Raw genomic sequence first — 26,424 nt, 5'->3', positions numbered from 1 at the left:
AAATGTGTGATTGTCTAATATTGAATTTTAAATGCGGTAACCAACAAAAAATGAAAACAACGCAGGGGGGATAAACAAAATATTTTTGACCGTTTCCGTAAGTTGACGCCATAGACAGCACTCTTGCTCGCAATTCCTCCTGAATACTAATGAGCGTCCTGAGCAAATATCAGTTTTCTAAAATGAAAAAAGTGAAAATAACGAACAGTGATCAATCTCATAAACCCTAGAAAGAAGATAGAATCGAGCATAGAACAAACACGGACCCCTGTACACAGAGGTGAGATCAAGTACCTAGTAGGAGTTAGCATCCCCAATACGCCGGTTTCGAGATACGTCCGAGTTATTTCCCTTTGGAGAACTCTCGTACATAGTAAGGCGCGAAAGAATTTGTTTACACGCGGGAGTGGGACAGATGTTCATCACAAAATAAGTGAATGTACTCAGTAAGTTTTTCATACGCTGTTTGATACCCGAATTCGACTGATACACAAACTAAGTAAGTGATAAGTATTTAGGGAGTAATTAAATACATAGAATTCTTATTCTATCACATTATTTCGTTGTTCATAAGTACCATATCCAAGATATTTCTTGCAGATATGACATTGTTTGTATCTTTCCACTTCAGTAAAACATTTCTTTCGACAGTATTTTGTATTTCCCACATTTACATATTTAAAGAGAAGCCGCTTTTAATACATTTCATCGTCTTCCTCGTTGGCTGTATATCCACTCTGTCCCACTTAGGCATTCAAAGTTCCACTAAATGCACCTCCTATACAGAAGAGTTCGTATCTCGAAACTGGCGTGTGAACCATTTGTTTTGATCAAGTAAACGGAGTAATCTATAGTAAAACAAATCAATATGAAAGAACGACCAATAGGTTGTATTTGCAAATAAGATCATTCTAACGACCAGAGAATAACATACAATTGTGTCATATTCGATTAAATATACATTTCTTTATATTAGACTTCAGACGTCAGCCATTCGGGTATAGGTGTAATTATGTAATTTGCTATATTGACAACCTGTCAAAGTTGCTCGGCGTAATTTTACCTTTAACATGGCCTCTGACGTCTCTATGGTTGTACTAATAACATTTTTTGACACGCTTGACTGAGGCATCCTTATCTTCTCTGCACCTCTGTGCTTATTCTATGATTTTGTTCCTGTAATACTTTTATGAACTTTAACATAATCCCTATTATTGTATTGTTTTAATCCTGTTACTAATTTTTGGTAGTATCAAAACAAATCCAGGGCCATTTGAAACAAAACAGTGAATTTTAGTACATTCAAATTACACATGATAATGCATAGTTTACTCCATAAGATAGACGACATTGTACAGGAAAAAGGGAAGATCTAACAAAGTCTCAAAATCATAGAATAAGCACAGAAAACACAGCCACACATGTTTCTGCTTCGTTATATTGTTGTATACTGGTATAATACAAGGCGCCCCTCTTCTGCCCGACCGTTCTATTGTGTGAATTCGTAATATAAGCTAACCAAGGGTCATTAGCAAGGTATGGCATCCTATAAGATATCCCAAAGCATTAAGATGTGTTGAATAAAGACTATTGAAATTCCTAGCAACACGTCATTTTCGTGACACTATTAGCATCGGTGTACATACAACAATCAGTAAAAGGTTGTGTACAGGATTAGAAATGAATGGGGTAATTATAGCTACAGGACTCTCCAGTTTAAGTTAAGATGAATGGGGTAATTATAGCTACTGGACTCTCCAGTTTAAGTTAACATGAATGGGGTAATTATAGCTACTGGACTCTCCAGATTAAGTTAACATGAATGGGATAATTATAGCTACTGGACTCTCCAGTTTAAGTTAACATGAATGGGGTAATTATAGCTAATGGACTCTCCTGTTTAAGTTAACATGAATGGGGTAATTATAGCTAATGGACTCTCCTGTTTAAGTTAACATGAATGGAGTAATTATAGCTACTGGACTATCCAGTTTAAGTTAACATGAATGGGGTAATTATAGCTACTGGACTCTGCAGTTTAAGTTAACAAACACGTTTGAATTTTTATATACCAGGGACCAAATGCTAAAATAAAGCAAGAGCTAATTTCCTTTTCACTGACATTTTTGTCGGAGTGCATAATACAAGTAGTAAGAATAGAATTGATATTGAAGTACACCGGTACGCTAGGCTTCTCTGGCGACTCGTGGTACTCACGCTTGGTACGTATGAACATGAACAACACATGCAATAAACTTTTTATTTCATCTCACTTCAGTTTTGTTCATTTGAATGAATTTTATGGAGCGCCAAATGAACATAGTGTAGCGATCTACGTGAGCGGATCATAGGATCTGATTTTAATCAGATTACCATAGAATGGTAACGATATAGTATAAAGTACTTCGTTTAAAAGTTTCAGGTTAGTTTCAGCATTGCGTAAACCATACAATTTGCGGAAACTATATTATTAGTTTACCACTGTGGAAACCATACAGAAAACATTATAGCCTACAGTTTCTACAGATTGAAGCTTGACGGAAACTATATAAACGTTTACACATTGTGGAAACCGTGCACATGAAACATCATAGCCTTCAGTTTCCTCAGACTGAAATTTGACGGAAACTATATATTTGATCACGTACTGCGGAAACCATACCGGAAATCTCAACGTGAGATTTCCGCAAGGTTTCCATATAGTTTAAGTTTTTCAGAAACTAGCGTTTTTACCCAGTGTATTGATTTGATTTTGAGGTCTGCTTGATTTTCGACACTATATGATAATTCGGAAGTTTTGCATTTATAGATAATATTTTGCGTTTCGTGTTATCTCATTTGGTTTTGTCTGGGGTCATGCCATAAAACAAGGTGCGGTATTATTCCCCGACTGATTACCGTTTTCCTGTTGATTGCTGTTTCACCTGTATGATCGCTCGTGGAGAAGAATCTATGGACGTCTTTAACTTTTATTGTGTGTTTGGTTTCAGTTTGACGGGGTGGGGGGTCCTTTATTCCATATTTGCATTAGAATATAAAAGCTAAATCAGGTATTTTGTTTTCCCCAGAGTTTCCGGTGTTTACTGGGTATATAACTTCAGGTACGGAAACAAGGCATTCATCGTAAGATTTTGCTTTTTCTGCATTCTTCATCATGTTGCAAGTGTTTTATCGAGCGGTATCGGATTTGGTTTCGCAAGTCGTAAGTTCAACCTCGAATAGGAATGGAAGTGGGTATCTATTCATATAGTGAATTTCTCTGTGCTTTATCATATCTATTCAAGAGCTTGTTACAAACTCTGTGCTTTGTAGCGAGCGCAGCGAGACAGTGGGAAACGCTGGCTCGTACTGCGAGCTCTAACGACTAGAGCGCGGGAAATAATCCGAGCTAAATCTAAACCTTTAACAAGAATTTTTTTTAGCTTTTTTTTTTTCAAAATTATTCACACCTACATGCATTTTTTTTGGTGTAAATTTAATCAGTAACAATCTAATTTCAAAAGAGTATTCATAACAAAACACATGTAAAACTCTTAAGATCGTCACTGCGATATATGTTAAGATTGATATTCTATCCGCAGAAAGTAATATCGTATTCAGACTGTCTACCCCCGGCGCCACGGCAGGTGAAAGTCCTCTCTTGGTCATCATAGGCGTAACTGTAGGCTTGCGGGCAAGCACTCTTAAAGGTTTGAGCGTAGGAGAAATTTGGGCATGTCTGTGGTGTGTTGTGAGATCCGCTGCAGCAGTACTCTGATCTTCCAAACGCTAAACAGGCGCTTTTGCAAGCTACAACTCCGCCAGATCCGTAAAGCTTCATACCACTCGGACAGATGTTGTTAATATCTGTGTAGCAACCAGCAGGCTTGCAATAATATGCCCCTGAAGGTACCTCTGTTGTTCCGCCTCTTGGGCGCATGCTCAATGGAAGATTAAAACCGTCAACCAGACTGATGTTGTAAAAGTCTTGGTTTCCGGCACCGTCAAAGATGATTTCGGCGAGAGTGACCGGGGGGACTCCCCCAGCTCCGCTACAATGAAGTCGACCTCCACCACAATCACCGGTCTCACAGCGAGATACACTACATCCGGTACGTCCCCAGAACCTTCCGGACCAATGAGATGGGAGGTTAACAGTGCGACTTTGTCCGTGGGAAAGCTTAAAGCCTCATAAAAAGAGACCATTCAATGGGTTTATTCAAACACAACATACTGGCATTGCTAATTTTAACGGACCCAGTTGCACAATACTTCTACATTATGTATAGCGTTTACTGGAAGTTCACCGTAATCTAATTTTAAGGACATGGGGTACCCAAAAAGTTTTTTAATAAAATTTAGTAAAACTATTTCTAAATGTTTTAATATTGCCAAAATCCCATTTTTTTTGCAACAGAAACTCATCTTTATTTTTACATTATTCACAAATCTTTACTTGATTGATTCAATGTTCTACGTCCCGTCGAGAATTTTTCACTCATATTGAGACGTCATCAGCTGGAGTTGAAGTACAGCAGTGAGGGTTCGTTAACGCCTGCCGTTTATAAGGTCATATCCGATGGACCCGTACTTTTCACTTCTAAATGCCAAGCGTTTGACAAAGGAGTAATGATTACCTACAAGTCTGTTTACGTCTTAGGTTTGACGTGGCCATAGTATGAACGGGGCTCGAACTTACGATCTCTCGGTTACGAAGCGAATGCTCTACCATTGAGCTACTTTTACTTTAAAATTCAATGGAAAAACATTTCAAAAAATTTAAATCTTTCAAAAATGCAATCGTTTTATTGGTGCATTTCATGTATCACAGAGCTCATTCTACGCAAAAAGCATGAAATGACAATTTCTTTAGAAGTTTAATTCTCAAATTTTGCTGCAGAGTTGAATGAATGAATTTTGCGAAAATAACATTAATTTTCGTTTTTAACGTTTTAACGCAAATATTAATTATTTTTGACGGCCTATACAAAATGATAATAATATTATAATAAATAAGAAAACATTGCGTCTCCTCCTTTTGGTCTTCAGACGTGTGCGCGCAGACGGTAAACAGTGCAGCATGTCACCCAGTGAGAGGAGGCGTACAGTAAGTATGCTCAGAATTTTGACAAGATTTTGCGAGAAAAGCGGTAGAGATAGAACGAAATAAAACCCATACGCGAACTAAAATGTACGTTGGAATTAGTATGACTAATAGAAAACCAAGAGCTTGGGGAAACACATGCAGGACTTCACGGCAGACCAAGGATTTCCGGGAAAAAAAGGTGAGGGGGAGGAGTGAAAGTTATATATTAACGGAAAAAAGAAACTGTACATTATTTAATATATGAAAAAGTAATAAAAAATAACAATGAACAAATTTTATTTTTGGTAATACTGTTAACAAATGTATTCGTTACAATATTTCATAATCCATTAATGTTAACGTCGAATTGGCAATGCATCAAATTCACTCATGGATGCCACTGTATTACATCCGAGATCTATGTTGAGTGCGCGAGACATTCGAGGAGTTCCGATTGGGTCGATCCCGAGTGTTACCAGATTGTTGGAAACGTCTCCATAATGACCGGATGGTGTTCCGATGAACTCCAAAGTGTCTTGCTACGATATTTTATGCCATTCCAGCTTGAAGCATCCCAACAGCACGATTGCGTTTGTTTTTGCTGAGTCATGGCATGACAGAAGGGTAAATTTTGTCAAAACTAAAGTGCTTTCCTGAGCGAATAGTGTCCAAATAAACCTTTTACACTTCTTACTCCAAACAGTATTGACCAGTAAAACTAGTGCGTACGAACAGTTCAATAAACAACATGTATTCACTAACCATGAAAAAGTCCGTGCATCTGAGTCGGGTACTATCCGATATTGTTAAAAACATCACCTTTATCGATTGTTTAGATTTTATAAATACAAACAATAAATATAGAAAAAAATATCCTAAATGTTATAATGCACAGTTTCTTTTTTCCTCTAGTATATATTAGCCAACATACTCAGCCATTTTGGGTGCAAAATCTTGAGTTTTACTCCCAATCTGTGACGGAAAAAAGAGGGGGGGGGGACTTTGATACGCCATAGTTACATGTATTTATTCCTCTAAAAAACTATCTTAAATGGTTTATGATATATCTTCTATTTTTGATAAGATATCGAATAAATTTTAAAAGATATTTCAAATAATTTACAGTTTATGAGATACATGTATCTCATAAAATATATAAGATATCTTATAAACTATACAAGACATCTCATCAACTTTAAAAGATATCTAGTATATTAGACAAGATTCTTATAAAATAGAAGATATCTGATAAATTCATTTTCGTAAGATATCTTAAAATATATATAATATTATATAAATATTGCATGTAGTTGAGGGTAACAATGAAAATTTTCACCTCAAGAAAACCATTGTCAACCGAGGTATAGTCGAGGTTGACAATGGTTTTTGGAGGGGTGAACATTTTCAATGTTACCCTCAACTACATGCAATATTTGTTTTATTATACTGAATGTTATATAAACAACAAAGCAGAAAAAACTTACGTCTGTTGACATTTGATCAATCACTGTCATGCGATTTTTCGTAAATCGATGCAGGTATTCGTGTTTATTACAAACGCTCAAACGACATCGTCTAACAATCTACGGCTAACCGTACGCGCATAAATTTGACGTATGTGATAAATATGATTGAATAATTCCTAGCTCTCTCATTGGCTGAGATCCAACAATGTAGAAATCATACTACGTTATGTTTACCTGCACGTGACCTTCCAGGTGAATATAAGGAATTATTTTTTCCACATAGGACCAAAAATAGGTCGGGAACTTCCAATTTGACGCGATCGATTATACTTATTTTTGCCGTCCAATGAAATTCCGCGTTTCTCACTGGGTTCGGCTAAGATTTCAGCAGATGTATGCAGGTTGCATCACTCTATTTATATGGAATATCTATGGCAGAGTTAAAATAACATTTCCAGAGGGTACACGTAAAGTTTTATTGGCACACAGGCTCATGTACATGTTACATACAAATGCATTACACATTCCACATAATAAACATGTATCACACATATGTCACAACAGTCTTTGCATTAATCCACTTCATTTAAGTTTAGAAGCACCACACATAAATAAAGAAAGGCAAACATGTACACATTTAGTACCTAAAGTCTGCCTGAAGCACCCGGGATATCCAGTTTGTCTTTTTGAAAGTTAAATCGAGGTAAGTCAAATTTCACCCGACATTATTTTTTTCCTGCTTACTGTAGGAATGTTCATTACTTGTCCTTGGGCTACACTGTGGTAAGGGGGGATCACTCATGCCCTTCGGATACCCTGTTTGAGTCACGGTTCCTCTCTGGAAATATAGATCGAATTTTTCTCTCACAAGGACTTGTCTCCTGGTACGATAGGTCTTAGATCTTTTCCTCTGTTTGCTGTGTTCGTACAACTCTTGCTTTCTTTTCAGTTGCCGCGTAAGACAAGTGCCTTCAGGAATTGTTGAACCGAGTGCAGTACACTTGAGGGCAGTCGATTTTCCGGGTCCATGGTTCATCCGGTGTATAGAGGAGAAGATCTGAGGCTCAAAGTTCCGAGAACAGCAATCTGATTAAAATACAGATCTCTCAAATAGCGCACAGCTTGCGAGAACAGGTAACATTCTTTGGGTTGGATTTTGAATACCCGCGATGTAGTCCCTCAGACTTCTGAATGTTGGTCCCATATCTGGTGGCTATGAGTGTTGTCCGGCTGAATCGGAAGTTTATGAGCTGGCGTAAGGTTTCCTCATCGTCATCAGTCGGGTTAAGTGTTCTGGCATGGGTTGGGAGGTAGTCTTTGCCCCAGTGTCTTTCGGGTGTGCCGCCACAGACGAGAGAGTGTTCGGCACAAGTCTTGCCACATCTGCCCGAGTAGCAGTGTATTATGGCATCCGTAGCATAACTCAGGGTGTTGACCAGCTTTGCTGCGTCACCTCGGAACTTCTTGACTGCTACGTCGTATTCTGCGGTGCATCTCTTCATGAAGTCCACCGAGAATTTTCTTTTGACGGCCAGTTTTTGGGCAGCTGTATGTCCAGGAAACATTCCCTCGCTGAACTTGGCATTGTCAACTGCTTTTTTCTGGGACTGGGCTAGGTGACGGGTGTCCCTCAAGGATTCTACCGCTTGACCAGACTCGGTCATGGCCCTCTCGACGCCCTGGAAAGCAGCACTATCCCCGTCTGTGGTGAAATGGCTGATTAGTGTGGGCTCCTGATCGTTGAGAAATTCCCGGCAGATTTCCTCTGTTGCCTTGTCCTCTCTCCCTATGGGATCCTGTAGTTGTAGGTTGGCTGTGCATTTTCCAGGGTGTTCCGGGCATGGGATTTCCTGTGATCTTCTCTTGCAGAGCTTGTTTTTGGTGATGCAACCAATAATTTGTTTCTCTTCCGTTACATTTTCAGACATGGTATATGTTGCCTGGGTTGCTGGCTGAAAAGGATTTCTGTCTCGAGACCAGTACAGAGGATTATTGTACCGTCCATCACCTTCCACAAGTATTAGTGTCTCCCGTGGGAACCCACAGTTCTCGATGAGGTCTTTGAGGTGAGCCCTTTCTCTTCGTAAGTCCTTCTGAACCATTTCCACAATCATGGGCCCAACCTTGTTTGCATTTTGTTGTAAACAATTGGCTGAGGGTGCTGGACAGTTGAGGGCATGGAAAATTTCCTGCAGTCCAGTTCCCATGATGGGATTGTCCAGGAGGGCTACCCACACAGATAGGTTTGGCTTTGCTGGCTTGGGTCCACGTTTTCCGGTGTCGACTGCCTCGTAGAGTTTGGTACTCTGGCTGTGGTAAGTGCAGTACTTGCACTTTAGGCTCTCTACCCAGCAGACTCCCTTTTGTTGTTCAGCTGGGTAGTCAAATTGAAGGTTGGTAGGGCAGTTTGGGCTCTCTAGTTTGTGCTGGTGGTAAGCTAAGTTGAACATTTCACACAGTTTTCCCATGTGAAAAAGTCTGTATGTGTTCTCGTTGTCGGGGATGCAGGGAGTTTTGGTCTCGTCACAGGTGCCCCTTGGCTGCAGTTGCGTGATGGTGCTTAAAGACTGCCTACTGTCTGCATGGTCTTGTAATATGCATGCTCCCGTTTTACTGACTTCCTCCAGAGTCTGTTTCCTGGTGTATTTAATCTCTTTCCCCTTCTCTCCCATCCTCCATGGGCTGACCCCCTGTGGCGGCCATCTTTTACTCTGAAATATCCACTTTTTTTGCCTTACTTTTTCCCTTCATTTTTACCAATTTTTGACTGTAATGCTAGTTTTGTCTTTCTCTTTCTGTTATCTGAAGTCTAATGATTGAGTTTGATGTTTGGATGCTTAACATCTCCCAAAGTGACAATATGTATTATCTTGTTTCTACAGGACCACCCTTGACAGCTCAACTTGACCATGTCCAGGAAAATCAGAATGCCTTGCTGGGTGCAGTGAGTAATGTTCTCCATCTTCCCATTACAATTAAAGATAAGATAATTCTACATGATACCAACTATATTTCAAAGGAATTGAACAACACATTAATTAAATTTGATAAGTTTAATCAAGAACATCATCACATTTCAATTGCAATTTTACACATCAAATCTCAATAAAATATAAGTATACCACACAAAATCACCAACAATTTTCCTATATACAAGGTAAGGCCTTCCACAATAATATTAAAAAAAAATCACTGTCATCCATTACAAACAAATAGGTGAAAAATCCAAATTTCACACACACACATTTTCTATCAGAATTGCTCAAAATGGACTCAATTTCATCCAAACACACCTCATTTATCCAAGGCCTGTTTCACTTCATAAAGATCAGAAATCCAAAAAATGAATGTACAGTCACACACACACACATATCATTCAACTTCTTTTTTATGAAGTTTATTGAAATTTAAAGAAACCATATTTTTATTGCAGGTTGCATCATTCTATTTATGTGGAGGTTCACTTCGAATCATGGCCGAAAGAAAATAATTCCTGGAACTTTGCATGTTCTATGGGACTTTCCTTATGAGGTAGGCTCTCCAATTTTTTGTGAGATGTAAATTCAAGTATTGTGTTTGAAATTTTGTGAGTAAAAACCATGAAAGAAGGATTTAAATATTTTTTTGAGTTTTTGTTGTAGAGGTGGGTGATTTGGCTTTTGACCAGCTGATTTTGCACGTGCTTGACTTCGATGTAAACAAACTCTCACGCCTTTACATGGGGCGTAGCTTGAACGGTGTGCACGTTTCTATGAGGTTGAATGGAATGAAACAGAACGCTTTGGGAGTGTATTAGGGCGCTTCAGGATCTTTATATCAAATCATTTTTTTTTTTATTCAATGAAATAAGAGGATGATTGAGCTTTGAAAACATTACCCTATCGGTGAGATGTTTCCTAGTGAATACTTTCCCGACACTAACGGTTTATAAAGTATCTGAACTTGCTAATCTGACTTTCAGTTAGATTAAGGTAGTACTAAACAGATTGGTAAATTTGTTCCTCATATAACATTATTGTAAAATAATAATTTTTATGTAATCGCGTTCCTCTTTAAAAAAATATTGTCATAAACTTAGTAGAGGGTGATATATTATTATTTGGTGTTTTTCATTGTTTTAGCCTACCCCATATGTTTTGGTCACGTGACAAAAAGTTAGCATCACTCGATCATTGTCAACGTAGAGTCCTTCAGGTTGCACCACTCTATTAATTTTGCCTATCTGTTCTTACCAAAATTACTCATCTTTGACCTGACCCTGCTTCCTTAAAGTAAACTTTTCAGAAGTTGTACTTTCACATCATGTAGTACAGTTCTTAATGAGCATTTTCATACCAAAAAATACATACCCACCGTGCTAGTAATATTCTGCAATAGGGTTTTGAGGAATGAGTAATCAAAAATAATTGTCAATCCACCAAAGATGGAATTTCAACAGTAAAAATTCGGCAAATTCTTTAAACAAAATAATATGAAAACCCCCAGCAAAACCCGATACATCCATACCCCAAGTAATTTCAATACTTTCTCTCTTTTTTTCTTCATTTTTGTTTTACCACCATAAAGGTCGGTTAATCTGGGTTATCGAAATTGACAAGTATTTGACGTCATGCAAACAGGTGCGAAAATGGAACAGAGCGATAGAAACATTATATGAGAAAAATATGTTTATCAGAAGAAGAAAAAATAGAAAAAAACACACCACTGCGTAATATGCAAATAGTTCTCTTAGCTTACTGAAGCAATTACAATCACGCCAAAAAGTACTGTATTCAAAATTATTTCTCCAATATATGTCTAATATCAAAATTCAGTTTTATTCTAAATGAAATCTCGCATTGAAATCCTACAAATTTGTTCGGGGATTCCTCATATATAATCAAAGTACAGAATGTACTGCTAGGAGTTGAACGTTGAACTTTTTCAAACATTCAACAACAACAACAAAGACATATTGATTCATTTTTACTAAATTTACGCATTATCATTGGTTCAATGAATTTATATATTCATTTATCTACTCTATGTAGAGACTTGGTTCAGTGACTTTATAAATTCAATTATTTACTATATATACTCAACCCCTCTTATCAGCAATGAACCCGTCCATATACTGCCTCGCATGACATTTATTATTCTTTATTGCTGAAGACATACGTCTTATGGCATACATGTTTACAAAAATAATAAACAAGTTAACAATTGTATAGTATGGCATGGCATGACATTATATGGTATGTTACACAATACTGATGTGAATTTATAGACAGAGAATGCTACATAAGTAAATCATTACGTAAATTAAAGGCACAGTAAAGATATTTCCCCAAATTACACAACTCTTTGAATTTTTTTACACTTAATAATTGTATAAGTTTAAAAACAGATGGGTTTTTCCAATAATACTTCTTGATATATTTCCTGCGTAATTCAATAAAGTAAGGGCATTTTAGAATGAAATGAAATTCATCCTCAATATCTAAATTACAAAGTTTACAATAGCGGTTATTTCTTGCTACATTAAAATGACGTCCACTCTCAATGGCAAGATTATGCGAAGACATTCTAATTCTACTAATATGTTTTTTTTATAAACATGTGGTATAGCCTTCATCAAGTAAAATTGCAATGAAAAATAGTCATAAATGTACATATAAATTTTACATCTTGGTGAGGAGTTGATTTGTTCAACAATACTCTGCACAAAAATATCAGAAATTCTTTGCTTAATTATTGGGAAATAAGTATTACAATATACGCCATTATATTCTTGATTACACCAAATATGACCCAAACCTATATCAAATAGTTTGTTTTTTATATGGATAGCCCAATTAATCACACGATTTCCACCCTTGTCTGCTTCTTCACGTAAACTTTTGTAACATGTTTTCAAAATACAATTTTCACTTTGTAATAATTTAAACCAAAATTTAAAAATTCTAAACCAGCGAACAATGTTCATGGGCAGTCTGCCTGTTTCTATATACACCATACCATTATTTGTATTTTTCCTGACACCCAGTACAGACTTCAAATATTCCAAGTGCACTTTTTCAACATCCTTTGCACTATGGCTACCCCAAACTTCACAACTGTAATTAAGTATACTTGCAACATATGTATCAAATAAGGATAACATTGTTTCTGTGTTTAAATACATTTGGCTGACTTTAGATTTCAAGGAAAACATTGCTTTTCTGCCCTGGCTGGCCAATTGCTTTTGTGTGGTGCTAAACTTTCCATTGTAATTCATTAAAACACCCAGGTATGTGAATTTATCAACAATTTCTATAGGCTCCCCATTCAGATGCCACCTTTCATTACTGCTAATTTTACTCCCATTTCTGAAAATAACTATTTTTGTTTTTTCTACATTCACTGAAAGATCCCACTTTGTGGTATAGGTAAAAAGTGTATCCAGCATGCTCTGCAAATCATTAGCACTTTCGGAAAAAATAACCATGTCGTCTGCATACATCAAGACAAACAGATTTAATTCTTGTATTTGTACAGGGATCATTCCTTTTGTTAAGACATGTGAAAGAAGTCTTTTCCTATCATTTTGTAAAACGAACATATCTGTTTATCTAGTGCTCATAATTTGAAATAAGCTCTTTTTGTTTTTAATTTTAGCTTTTGCATGTAAGATTATTTTGTTTGGATGACGTTATTTCAAACAAAACGAGGGTGGGAAGAGGTCCACACACAAGTCCAACAACCGTTCCGCGTTTGTGGTTTGGCATGCTTCAAGTCTCTCTCCCTCTCTCTAAAACGTAATATTACTAAACATTAGTAATGCAATGCTTCTATTATATACTGTGTTTGCGTGATCTCACCTACGAAGATGAGCATTTATACGACATGATTCTAATGAAAATCTTCGAATCAGAACAAATTTAATGATACATCTTGTGTGCTTATGATTTTCTTTTTTACGGAATTTACTTTTTAACATTGATATTAAATATTTAAAAAACCATTTACGAAGAGTGGCCCCCCACTTATGAGATGTGTTCCCGCTGCCCCCTCCCTCTTACCTCCACCCTTGATGTTGTATTTTTTTTTTATATTTCCATTCTTGTAGATCACAATAAAGTTACATTCTCTACCTACCTCGTCCAAAGCTTCCGGATCTTCTTGAACTTGGCAGAGTGTCTGACTTTTATATCGGTGGTTCTGTTCTATCTTTATCAAAGACGGTGAATTTTGGGGACAGGTCAAAAGAAAAGACAAAAATAGGATACATTTTTCACAGTGCATAGGGGTCGCACAACACATTGCAGTCTTCAATTCATTGTGTCATTAAAAAGGAATAGATAGAGAATTTACTATTTCTGACTGTAATTAAGTGCCAGTTTAGGAATTTTCATAAAAATCAAGTGTAATGATAATTACTGACAAATTATACGACTGTATAATAATTTCAGTCACTGATTAAATTTACATGTATGTGTCCCATCATCGTACTTCGCCCTTTATGATTATTAAGCGTCATATATATTTTATGTCGTTGATTCATCACAATGAAATTCTAGATAAAAACTCCAAAAACCTATGGATCAACCCTCGTGCATCAAGGGTTCTTTACGTTTATGAATTAATTAATTATCTCGCACTTGAGCGGGTTGTATCTAGTAAAATTAGAAAATTGTGTAATAAATTGATGAATGGACTGAATAACGGGGTATACATGCAGGGCCGTAAGTAGGGTTCTAAATCAGGGGAGGCAGGGGATTGGGGGCCGCCGATTGACTTTACGACTGAAAATGACACTTTTTAAATCCCAATTTATCATGTTTGTGTTTCATTTGTACTATGTAAAGAATCGTAATATGGTGTCAAAGACAAAGGTGCTTGTCTTCATTTTAAACATATATCCTATAATATAACATTTATATAATTTTATTTTCTTTTTTGCCAAAAAATCAGACGAGGCAGTTGCCTCGTCTGCCTCATCGGCAGTTACGGCCCTGACATGCCCGCCTCAATTCTGCGCGGAAATGGACCTCGCAAGCTCGGTCTGCTTTACCGCCCACAAACTACATCCAGGTATATTTCTCAATCTTCAGTCAATGAGATATAAATATAAATTCTGAATATCAATTCTTTCTACCTACCATGAAAACAAACCCCTGAACATTGTTACAAAACACTGACCAAGATCCATTTCAAATGTACATGTCTTTACATGTACAGTATATTCGATAAAAAAAAGATATAATAAAAACTACACATCTTATATTTTACCTCATCGGCCATATAATCACCTAATACCAATTCTTAGGCCGTTCTTGGCAGACTGATTTTCACTACGAATTACTCCGTTTATCTGATAAATATATAGGACTCACGGCGGGTGTGACCGGTCGACAGAGGATTTTTACTCCTCCTAAGCACCTGATCCCGCCTCTGGTATATCCAGGGTCCGTGTCTGCCCAACTCTCTATATTGTATTCATTTTAGGAGTTATGAGATTGGTCACTGTTCGTTATCTTCACCTTTTTGTTAGAGAGACACTACAGCTCATTTTCCACATTTTAGTAAAGTGTTTTTAAAAACATGTATTAATAAAATGATAAAAATCATATCGATACTGACAATTTTGAACAATTGAATGCATCAATTTGCTCTAAACTGCGCTTTGCAGATCATCCGGAATTCAAAGGTTTCTTTATGCAGACTCGGACTTTTGAATGTTTATTTACATCACGTGGTTTTGAATGACAGCGAAGGTGTTGTGTAAGAAATTATTTAAATTCCCCTTCAAGGGGGTCCACACTCACCTTTCAAGTATAAGATTATTCCCTGCTCATTATAATAAGTAAATAACTATGTAAATCATTATTTCAACAGAAACTCTCCCATGTTCCTATTGACCGATGTTTTTACAACTAGTTAACACGTGTCGTGTTCAGATAAAAATAACACTTACTTTTAAAGCAGTGTCTTCGCGGCTAGTCCCAGTGGCAGATTTAGGGGGGCCAGGATCCCCCTCCCTTTTTTCGCCACAAATTGTGAGTGAAACTCCAAATTTTGCACCAAGAATGGCCGATTACTTTGGCTGATATTGGACTTTCACATCCCCCTTCGGAAATCCTAGATCCGCCACTGAGTTACAATCGTTTCTCCTAGCTCTTTGTTTTCCAACGGTCATACTGATCCCAAGGTCAATTTTATTTCACGTATGAGTTTTATCTCATTTTATTGTTACCTCTTTTCTCACAGAATCTTTCAAAATTCTGGATCTATCCACTACACTTTCTCTCACTGGACGACATGCTGCACTTGTTTACTGTCTATGCGCATGCGTCTGAAGACCGAAGGAGGAGACTCGATATTTTTTGTATAGGCTATCAAAAAGTATAAATTTTTATGTTAAAACAAGAATTTTAAACTTTAGATAAGCGTTATTTTCGCAAAGTTCATACATTCAACAATGCAACAAAAATTGAGATAGCCCTGAGAAAATTGTCATTTCATGATTTTTGCGCAAAATGAGCTGTAGTGTCTCTTTAAAAAATCACCAAAATCCAAACTAGTGAACCTTGATTACGTATTTTTAAATACATAATTTGAGATTAAAAAATCTTTGGTCCTATATGCAAGGTGAAGATAACGAACAATGATCAATCTCATAACTCCTACAAGCAATACAAAATAGATATTTGGGCAAACACGGACCCCTGGACACACCAGAGGTGGGATCAGGTGCCTAGGAGGAGTAAGCATCCCCTGTTGACCGGTCACACCCGCCGTGAGCCCCATATCCTGATCAGGTAAACGGAGTTATCCGCAGTCAAAATCAGTGTGCCAAGAACGGCTTAACAATCGGTATGAAACACGTCAGACAACATTTGACCCAATGCGAGGTTGTATTGACGAACTAGATCGTTATAACGACCACAGAATTTGCGAAATGCTGACTTCGATCGAGACTGTTGAAATCCCTGTACCATCAACTTGTTTGTCAGTAGCTTACCTCGATTTAAAAACTGACTATACCCAGAACAAGCTCTTGCATATCGAATCAGTTGAGATATATAAACACCATATGCAGGTGATAATGGAATATTGCTACATAAATGTGGGAAGTTGACGATGGAGAAGATGAAATCATCCCATTTGTCATACAGTTGAGTTGTCAGTTTGCTGTTAATGTCTACTTTCAATAAAATATCTAAGTATGAAGCAGAACTGGACGACTCTGTGGTGTCCTTTATTTCGAGCTCACAGGGATATATCAAATCGACATATGAATGAAAGCTATCATTGTTAATAGACAAAACGTCATCGATATACCTAAAAGTCGAATTGAAGGTCACAGCGAGAGATTTTTTCTTCTCACGTAGAAGTTTTTGAATAAATTCTGCTTCATATGAATATAAAAACAGGTCAGCTAACAAAGGAGCACAATTCGTGCCCATGGGAATTCCAACAGACTGTTGGAAGACCTGATCACCAAAGACCACGAAGATATTGTCAATGAGGAACTCTAGCATATTTTTTATTTCAACTTCAGAGTACTTGTGCGTGGAATCAGAGTGGTGTTTAACAAAGTAAGTTTTTGAATGACTGATCATTAGATATGAATATTTCCGTTTTCCGTTTTCGTTGAAGAAGCAGCTGTCTATATCTTTTCTTCAATCAAAACCTTTTTAAATGATTTTGTAAATTTAATCAGTAACACTAAAGTATTCATAACAAAACACATGTAAAACTCTAAGATCGTCACTGCGATGTATGTTAGGATTGATATTCTATCCGCAGAAAGTAATATCATATTCAGACTGACTCCCCCCGGCGCCACGGCAGGTGAAAGTACTCTTATTGTCATCATAGGCGTAACTGTAGGCTTGCGGGCAAGCACTCTTAAAGGTTTGAGCGTAGGAGAAATTTGGGCATGTCTGTGGTGTGTTGTGAGATCCGCTGCAGCAGTACTCTGATCTTCCAAACGCTAAACAGGCGCTTTTGCAAGCTACAACTCCGCCAGATCCGTAAAGCTTCATACCACTCGGACAGATGTTGTTAATATCTGTGTAGCAACCAGCAGGCTTGCAATAATATGCCCCTGAAGGTCCCTCTGTTGTTCCACTTCTTGGGCGCATGCTCAATGGAAGATTAAAACCGTCAACCAGACTGATGTCGTAAAAGTCTTGGTTTCCGGCACCGTCAAAGGTGATTTCGGCGAGAGTGACCGGGGGGACTCCTCCAGCTCCGCTACAATGAAGTCGACCTCCACCACAATCACCGGTCTCACAGCGAGATCCACTACATCCGGTACGTCCCCAGAACCTTCCGGACCAATGAGATGGGAGGTAAACAGTGTGACTGTGTCCGTGGAGAAGCTTAAAGCCTCCTAAAGAAAGATACCATTCAATGGGGTTATTCAAACACAACATATTAGCATAACTGATTTTTACGGACCCAGTTGCACAACACTTTTACATTATGTGTAGCGTTTACTGGAAGTTCGCCGTAATCTAACTTCAACAATATAAAATACCCACTCCCTCTCAAAAGTTATAAAACTTTGTAAACTATTTGCAAATGTTTTGATCTTGCCAAAAACCTATATTCACCTAAACCTTTTCTATGGGACCACTTTTATGTTTGCATTATTCATAAATCTTTAAATTCAGTGGAAAACATTAAATTACACACAATTGTAATCTTTTGTAAAAATTTGGGTAATGTTTTTCGATTTGGATTTGAAAGTAAAGATTAATTGATAGAAAACAATTCATACTAATACAAAAACGGTCATTTTCTATTTTCATCGCGTTTGAAATACTTTTACAAGAACTATGGCCCTTTGCAAAAACATTTGCGGTTGGAAAGATGTTTTGCTATTGCAATGTGCTCAACATTTTTGCTATTTCTCACCTTGGTCAGGGATAGAGCTGCCAAGAACACCCACCCATACTTCTTTGTAACAATTGTTACTAAAGTGGACTTTGTGTCCGCTACAGAATGCAACCAAAGCTAGTAATATCAGGGCCTTCATCGTTATCTGAAAATACAAAGATGTAACAATCGTCATTGCATAACTTCCAGAGTCAGCTAGTAATATCAGGGCCTTCATCGTTATCTGAAAATACAAAGAAGTAACAATCGTCATTGCATAACTTCCAGAGTCAGCTAGTAATATCAGGGCCTCCATCGTTATCTGAAAATATAAAGATGTAACAATCGTCATTTCATAACTTCCAGAGTCAGCTAGTAATATCAGGGCCTCCATCGTTATCTGAAAATACAAAGATGTAACAATCGTCATTGCATAACTTCCGGAGTCAGGACGGGGCCGCAAATTTTGCAGTTTACGTTATATATCGTAATACAGAAAAACTCTCAAGAACCTTTAAAAACACATTTTGACAATATAATATACAAGTTTGTTTGGTGTAGATTTGCACCATTCTTCTTGCGGACACATGATTCATTGAAAATACTGTTCACTGCCTAGGTAAGCGCTGAGGAAAATGATTCACTTTCTTCTACTTTAAAATGCATGCAGTCTGCATCAATGTTATGGTTATAAAAATCTCAAACACAATCGACCCTAGTATAGATCTAGAATATATAAACATGACGTCATTTTTTATCTATCTATATAGCTCACGTTACCTTACTCTTATCAAACGTTGTCCACCCACTCAATTACGTGCATCTATACAGTGTATATAAGACATAGACAAGGTTGTTAAGGTCAGTTTGCATTAGGAAGAAAAACCGCCTAAATGAATGGTACATGTCATCTCTACATATGAACTTTATCCCTGCTCAACAACATCCGGTGCATTGTATGAGCGACGGAGAGGGTAGAAACAAAATGAACTGACCCAATTGTAAAATCAACAGGAACCTTTGCAATTCGAACGAGCACCAACGCATCAATCATTAACAGAATTGACGCTAGATGGCGTGCAAAGAAGAACAGAGATAATCGGAACTAATGCTTAATGGTGCACTAGTTCAGCAAAACAGAAGTTGTTTAAACTTATACATGTATCATTATATAGATTATATAGCAATACATACTACTGATGTTCAGCAGCGTAGTCAGGTGGGAAAATAGTGAAGGGGGAAGCTCATAAAAATTCTCCTGATAAAAAAATAACAAGAAAAGGGAAAGAAAACCTGTAAGTACACTGGGGATAGTGCTGAGTCTTTAGGGTGACACTCTTTCCTGTCCCACGTAACCCCCCCCCCCCCAAAAAAACCTGCACAAAGATTTTACAAGGTCAAAGATTCTTGTCTCCCTTCCCCGCGTCATGTTTGATATTCTCTTTATACCATTGATTGGTTTTTCTGTCTTTATCTAAGTTCTAGATTAAGGACAGGATGTGCAGATTAATTTTCATATTGACATCTATACAAGATTTTGAATAATACGTGCTGCAGAAAATTGAATGATTCACGCGCAATATGGTTTATGAACTTTATTCGCAAGCCCATTCCACGTATTATAACTCATCGTTATCATCATTATCTATAAAAATTCTATTCGCATTGACTGTTTTTGCATATAATGATGGCATGTTTGAAATGTATGTGTTTTGATTTACTATAACTATACCTCATGTTAACTAAATGCAAGAATCACGAAAATGATCGAAGGTTGCATTTTTGAAACCTACAAGCTAGATCTGCAATCAGCGATATCGATTAGAAATCAAACAAGAAATGCAAAACTGACGTGCATAAACACAAAACGAACGGCCAAAACGCAATCAAGACACAAAAACTGGAGAGAAAATAGGTGTCTAAATTAATGCTTAATCTCTCTGAAAGTCAGGTTAGCAAGTTCAAATATAACCGTTAGTGTCGAAAACATCTACACATTGTTGCATCTTCACTAAGCAACATGTCACCGATAAGGCGGTGGTTCCGCGGCTCAATCGTCCTTTTATTTCATTGAATAAGATTTTTAAAAAAAGAAAAAGATTTTATATATCGATCCTGAAGCCTGTTACTACACTCCCAAAGCTTCCATTCAAGCTCATAGAACGTGCGCACCGTTCAAGCCACGCCCCTTGAAACTTATGGACCGTGCTAGTAATATTCCGCAATGAGGTTTTGAGGAAAGAGTAATTAAATTTAAAATGATAGTCAATCCACAAAAGGTGGAATTTCAACAGTAAATATTCGGCAAATTCTTGAAACAAAATAATGATATGAAAAACCCCCAGCAAACCCCTACACATCCGTATTCCTCCAAGTAATTTGAATATCATCTTTAGAATTTTTCTTCTTTTTTCTTTCCTCTTTTTACCACCATAAAGGTCGGTTAATCTGGGTATTCAAAATTGTCAAAAGTGTTTGAAATCGTATAAAACAAGTGTGAAAATGGACAGGAACAATAACAATAGAAACATATTAACAAAAAGTTGTTGTTTTTTTTTATAAAATATTTTTTTTCTAGAAAAAAATAATAACTACTTAATATGTAAATAATTTTCTTTAGCTTATTGAAACAATTACAACCATACCAAAGAGTAATTCAATGTATTCAGATTACTCGAAATATATTATAAACAAATTATTCTGACTGATACTGCTCCAAGATATAATGGATTAACGGTTAAAATTTTATTTTATCATTTTTATTTTTATTTATCTAATATCAAAATTCAGTTGTAATTCTAAATGAAATTTCGCATTGAAATACTACGAATTTGTTCAGGGATTCCTCATATATAATCAAAGTACAGAATTTATTGCTAGGAATTGAACGTTGTACCTTTATATTTTCAAAACAAAAACAAAAATCAGCTGTTCTGTTTTTAAATTTAATATCAATTTATTTTCACTAAGTTTATGCATTCACATTGGCTCAATGGATTTATATATTTATTTATCTACTATATGCAGAGACTTGGGTTCAGTGAATTTTTATGTATTCAATCATTTACTGTACATTGTATGTACAGTCTCAGGCTTGTATGACGGAGTATATCTTAACCTTCAACCCTCTTATCAGCAATGAACCCGTCCTTATACTGCCTAAAATGCAATGCTTGTTAACAAACATAAAATAAAACTCAGGTTAATTATTTTTTCCTGTAATGTTGCAAAACGAAGATATCTGTTTTTATAGTGCTCATAATTCAAAATAAACTCTCAGATTAATATGTTCTTTGGATGACGTTAATTCAAACAAAACAAGGACGTTATCTTTCGTACTGTTCCGTGCCTGTGGTTTAGTATCACGCTTCAACACCCCCCCCCCCCTCTCTCTCTCTCTCTCTAAAACGTTATATTACTTTTTTCTGTAATGCATTGATTCTATTATATACTGCTTGTACTGATTACTGTAGAAATACACGTGGTATTCGTGGAAATTCGCGTGAGTTAAATTGTGAAGATGAGAATTTATGTAACATAACTCTAATGAAAATCAAAACAAATCAAAAAATTTCCATGAATCTTGTATGCATATATTTTTTTTTAATATAGATTATACTTTTTAATTATGATATAAAAAAGACATTGATGAAGAGTGCCCCCCCCCCCTCTGAAAGTGGGAATGAGATGTGTTCCCGCTGCCCCTCCCTCTTACCTCCACCCTTGATGTTGTATTTTTTTTTTATATTTCCATTCTTGTAGATCACAATAAAGTTACATTCTCTACCTACCTCGTCCAAAGCCTCCGGATCTTCTTGAACTTGGCAGAGTGTCTGACTTTTATATCGGTCGCTCTGTTTATCTTTATCAAAGACGGTGAATTTTGGGGACAGTTCAAAAGAAGACAAAATTTGCGGATTCTAAGGCTTTCTCCATGGTTGTCTTGCTAATCAATAGAGATAAATCGCCATATATTTTACTAAATAAAAGTTAGTATAATACTTATACAATAAAAACAAACAAAATCACAAACTTCTCTGTTCGGTTTAAGGTTAAAGGTGCATAATCTGGAGCGTCCAGAACTGCGGATCACTCTAAGGTTTTCCAATCTCTGCATCATTTCTCAGGCATTAGTTGATCCTAAAATTTATTTTGATTGTGCTAGTCATCAAACATTTTTATTTAATCTTTACACACCGAACAGTTTTTTTTTAGTTTTATTGTCTATTTTTGTTTGTTTAATTATTATCACGCAAAACAAGACCGAACACAAATCTTTGGGAGGTACAGTACCCGCAACATTATTCTTGACATTTCTATCGTGCGTTTATCCTATCGTATCATGTTTTGCGTTTATCACGCATATTGTGTTTTGTGTGTGTCAGGTTTTCCGTTTATCATGAAAATCGTTGATCATTTAACTTTGGACACCATAGGGATCATAATTTGAACTTAATGAAAAAGGACGATACTTTCCGAAAACTTATTGGCTTTTTCTGAGAAGCTATTTTTAGAAATCGAGGAAAGACAATATGTTTGAAGGAGAACGCAGGAGAACACAAATCTCGCGATTATAAAGTTCAAGAAAAGCTAGGCCTACTTGTCGTGCAACTCTCTTATCAATTTCATGTGAACTAGATAATCATGTGTTTACTCAGGGCAACCAAGATCGGTTGAAACATTACCTTTTTTGTTTTTTTCTTTTTTCTTTTCTCTAACATCATGATATTCTAACGCGTTGAAGGTCATACAAAGGGGCAGGTCCAGGAATTGCAGTTACGGGGGCGCCACTTTATGAGGCAGGGGGTCTGGGAGCAGCCTTGAGGCCTCCGGTGGGTCCAGGGCAAGCCCTGGGGGAGGCAGGAGGCGAAGCCCCCGGAAGCTCCTGGATTTTACAAATTTTATAGGGCTTGAAATATGTTTCTTATTCAGTCATTTGTACTATTTTCTATCATTTTTGATAAGGTGAAATTAATAAAATGACGTAAATTTTAAGGGTTTTTGGAAAAAAATAAGTTCTCCCAATAAAATAATACAAGAAATCAAAAGATTTTGTCATTTATTTCTCCAGGAGTGGAAGGAATTATTCCTGTTTTATCGTTTAGTACATTTTTCTAAACAAGATACCACGATTTACCTTAAATTTGAAAATTTTAGAGGGGGGGGGGGGCGGTTGCGCCCCCCTTAAATCCGCCATTGATACATGTACATATACCACAATTGTCAAATACGATATATTTTATTTCAAACGATTGTTAAATTGTGTATTTAGACATATGTTAAATTATGTGCTTTGACATATCGGAAGCACATTTTCTATAAAAGAAGGTGTTGCACGTCTCATGTTAATTTCCCTAGAGGTGTTGCATGAAAGATCGAAAAATTTAAGTTATTCAAATATATGACAACACCAATTGGAACGTATGTCTTCATTCAATAATTTTTGAAAATAAGTTTAAAAGACGTGTATTGACAAAATTAGCCAAAATATTTCGAGTTTAAATCAAGCAATAAGTGATTTATATGATTTTCAGCGTTAAAATGGAGGGGTATCCCCGAATTTCAGAAAAACTGCCTCCGTGAAACAAAATAAATTTAGCATGAGCATGTTCTTCGAGTTTTCCTCTAAAAAACTGTCGCTTTGAAATTTTGTTTCACGGGGGCATTTTTTTGTAAAATTAAAAAAATCGAAACGACTTCACTAGTATTATTTTCAACTTCACCTGTACGTTAATTTTCCTCAGTAATGTATGGTCTACTGCGTGGTTCAGAGGATAAGTGTAAAGATGCTTTCTAGTTTTAAAACGACCGGGTTCGACTCCCTCACGAACATATTTTTTTTTTCATATTCCTTTTCCATCTAGATTTTTTTTTCTTAATTGAAACACGCTTCTAGTTTTTATAAATGTTTCATGTCAAATATCTGTTTATTACCATGTTCCGAGTTTGAAATAAGCTTCCAACCTGGGCACTGTTTAGTTTGTTAATAGGACTCAACAAACACGCCGAATACAGCATGCAATACCTGTGTTTTGATAGTCAAGGCTGCTAACGAGAACTTGTATGTTTTTCTGAATGAAAGTTGTTGACAAAGGCATGGTGCCTTTTACGAAAAACCGTTGTGAACTTTGCATAGCTTTGGAAGAAAAACTTTAAGGCCAAACGAGGTAAATAACCGTTAAACAGTTTGAATTTATATGTATTCCAGTAGCAAATTGCTATGTTGAATCAATTTTTACAGTTGCATGTACTTTGAATAATGTTGAATTTTATTAATGCGTATTAAACTTCCCATATATTGTTTTGTGGCAGAGTCATGTACAGTTGCCATTGTTGGTTATAGAAAATAAAGCATATGAGTATAAGAGCTTTTGGACTGTAATAATATAGAATATTAAATATCTGATACACTCGTAACATGTAACCGTATACATTGTATCTGATACTCAGGAAAAAAAGAAGACAATTTAATTTTCACGATTTCAAAAAGTATCTTTAGACTACATGTATAATGTATTGACACATAAAATGTATTAGGTTTGTCCCTAGTACTGGGGAATCCTTCAGGTATTTAAATGGCAAATGCGCAATGAGTATAAATATGAATGAAGGTCAGTTCTACGTCACGAATGTTTGCAAGGAGCTCCGACTAAGGAAAATTCCCGCTTCTGTGCAACAGCCTCTTTTCCATACTTTGAAAGTACATGATATTCAAAGACTGCTAGTGACTGCAAGCCGAAGAGGAACAACTCCTATTGATAGGCCTAAAATATCGGCCGATAGGCATCTTCGCTGGGGTGACAACCGAGTATACCCCCAACCTGCAGGGTGTAGGCTATGTTGGTTTCCTTTCTAACCGTGGAGCGTCACCCTTGGCTAGCGAAGATGGCGGATAGGAGGCGAGCGATAATTAATACGGGCACACTTATTTCGGTATCTGGGCGACGACCCGGCTTATTTTTATCACATGGCGTTTTGAACTGGGTCAGTGGGAAGAAACAAGTGCGACTTATGTTATGGTTTTAGAAAGAAGACCTTTATTAACTACGGACCTACATTATGAAATGGTAAACTGAAAAATATATTCAAAGCCATCATTGTTATTTGATTATTCCTTTGGATTGAATTACGATATTTACATATAGTTAATCATGGTTTTTATAAATAATGTGATTTTTTTCTTCGAATCTAATTTTTGGTTTTATTCCTTTGAATTGAATATATATATAATAATGTTCATTTTCTTTTTATGAGAGAGAGAGAGAGAGGGGGGGGGGAGTCAATTGACTAATGGAGACCATTTTTCCCAGTCCATTTTAAATTTGTCTAATTCATTTCTTTCCTTATAACTATACTGGTTGATTTGATACAATTGTTTCCAATCATTTATAAGGGCTTTAAGTGTTAGCTGATTTTTTTGGCATCTATTCCTATATATTTTTTTTTTATCATTATAAGTAATGCATTGTATGACCTGAAATGTTTTTGTTTTGTATCACCAAATATAAGTTTTGACATCAAATTCTATTTCAATCTCCTTTGAATTGCAATATCTGATAAATTGTGCTATAGTTTAGTAAACAACTCTCTGATTCTACGCCCAAGTATGGCATGTCAAACGTTGCAATACTTGAGTTTCTCCCCATTGCATGATTTTATTTCATTTGTATTTATAATATTCCATTTGCTTTCTATATATTCCATTTGTATTATATATGTTCTATTCATAATGTATAATTTTCTATTTGTATTTTTTTTCCATTTGTTTTAAATAACTTTTTATTTGTATTCTATGTGTATGGTATGATTAAACCTGCACTTTCAACAAAACGATAATTAGCGACTTTTCACCCCGAAATAACGAAAAGTAGAAAGGACGACAAAACGAAAAGTCGAAAAGACGACAAAATGTAGGCGAAAAGACGACAAATAAGACCGCAAATTAGCGACCTAATTTGTCGACTTTTCGCTTGGCATTTTGTCGTCTTTTCGAGGCGAAAAGACGACAAAACGAAAAGTCGACAAAACGATAATTAGCGAAATAAC

General features: G+C 36.3%; 2 protein-coding genes across 2 annotated transcripts; both read right to left on the bottom strand.

Moving 5' to 3' along the window:
* Nucleotides 1-3,571: 3,571 nt before the first annotated feature.
* LOC130055023 (uncharacterized) lies at nt 3,572-7,567 on the bottom strand. The gene is made up of 2 exons (XM_056166171.1): nt 7,276-7,567; nt 3,572-4,167 (listed from the first exon to the last, which is right to left on the bottom strand). The coding sequence occupies exons 1-2, from the start codon at nt 7,565-7,567 to the stop codon at nt 3,572-3,574; spliced, it is 888 nt and encodes a 295-aa protein (XP_056022146.1).
* A 9,619-nt stretch (nt 7,568-17,186) lies between these two features.
* On the bottom strand, nt 17,187-22,272 carry LOC125652671 (uncharacterized). The gene is made up of 3 exons (XM_056166348.1): nt 22,170-22,272; nt 18,418-18,544; nt 17,187-17,890 (listed from the first exon to the last, which is right to left on the bottom strand). The coding sequence occupies exons 2-3, from the start codon at nt 18,536-18,538 to the stop codon at nt 17,292-17,294; spliced, it is 720 nt and encodes a 239-aa protein (XP_056022323.1). The 5' UTR covers nt 18,539-18,544; nt 22,170-22,272; the 3' UTR covers nt 17,187-17,291.
* Nucleotides 22,273-26,424: the final 4,152 nt, after the last annotated feature.

Source organism: Ostrea edulis, chromosome 5 (assembly GCF_947568905.1).
Source record: "Ostrea edulis chromosome 5, xbOstEdul1.1, whole genome shotgun sequence".
Taxonomy (NCBI): domain Eukaryota; kingdom Metazoa; phylum Mollusca; class Bivalvia; order Ostreida; family Ostreidae; genus Ostrea; species Ostrea edulis.
Note: the sequence above shows the minus strand (reverse complement) of the source record. Positions and strands in the feature narration are given on the sequence as shown.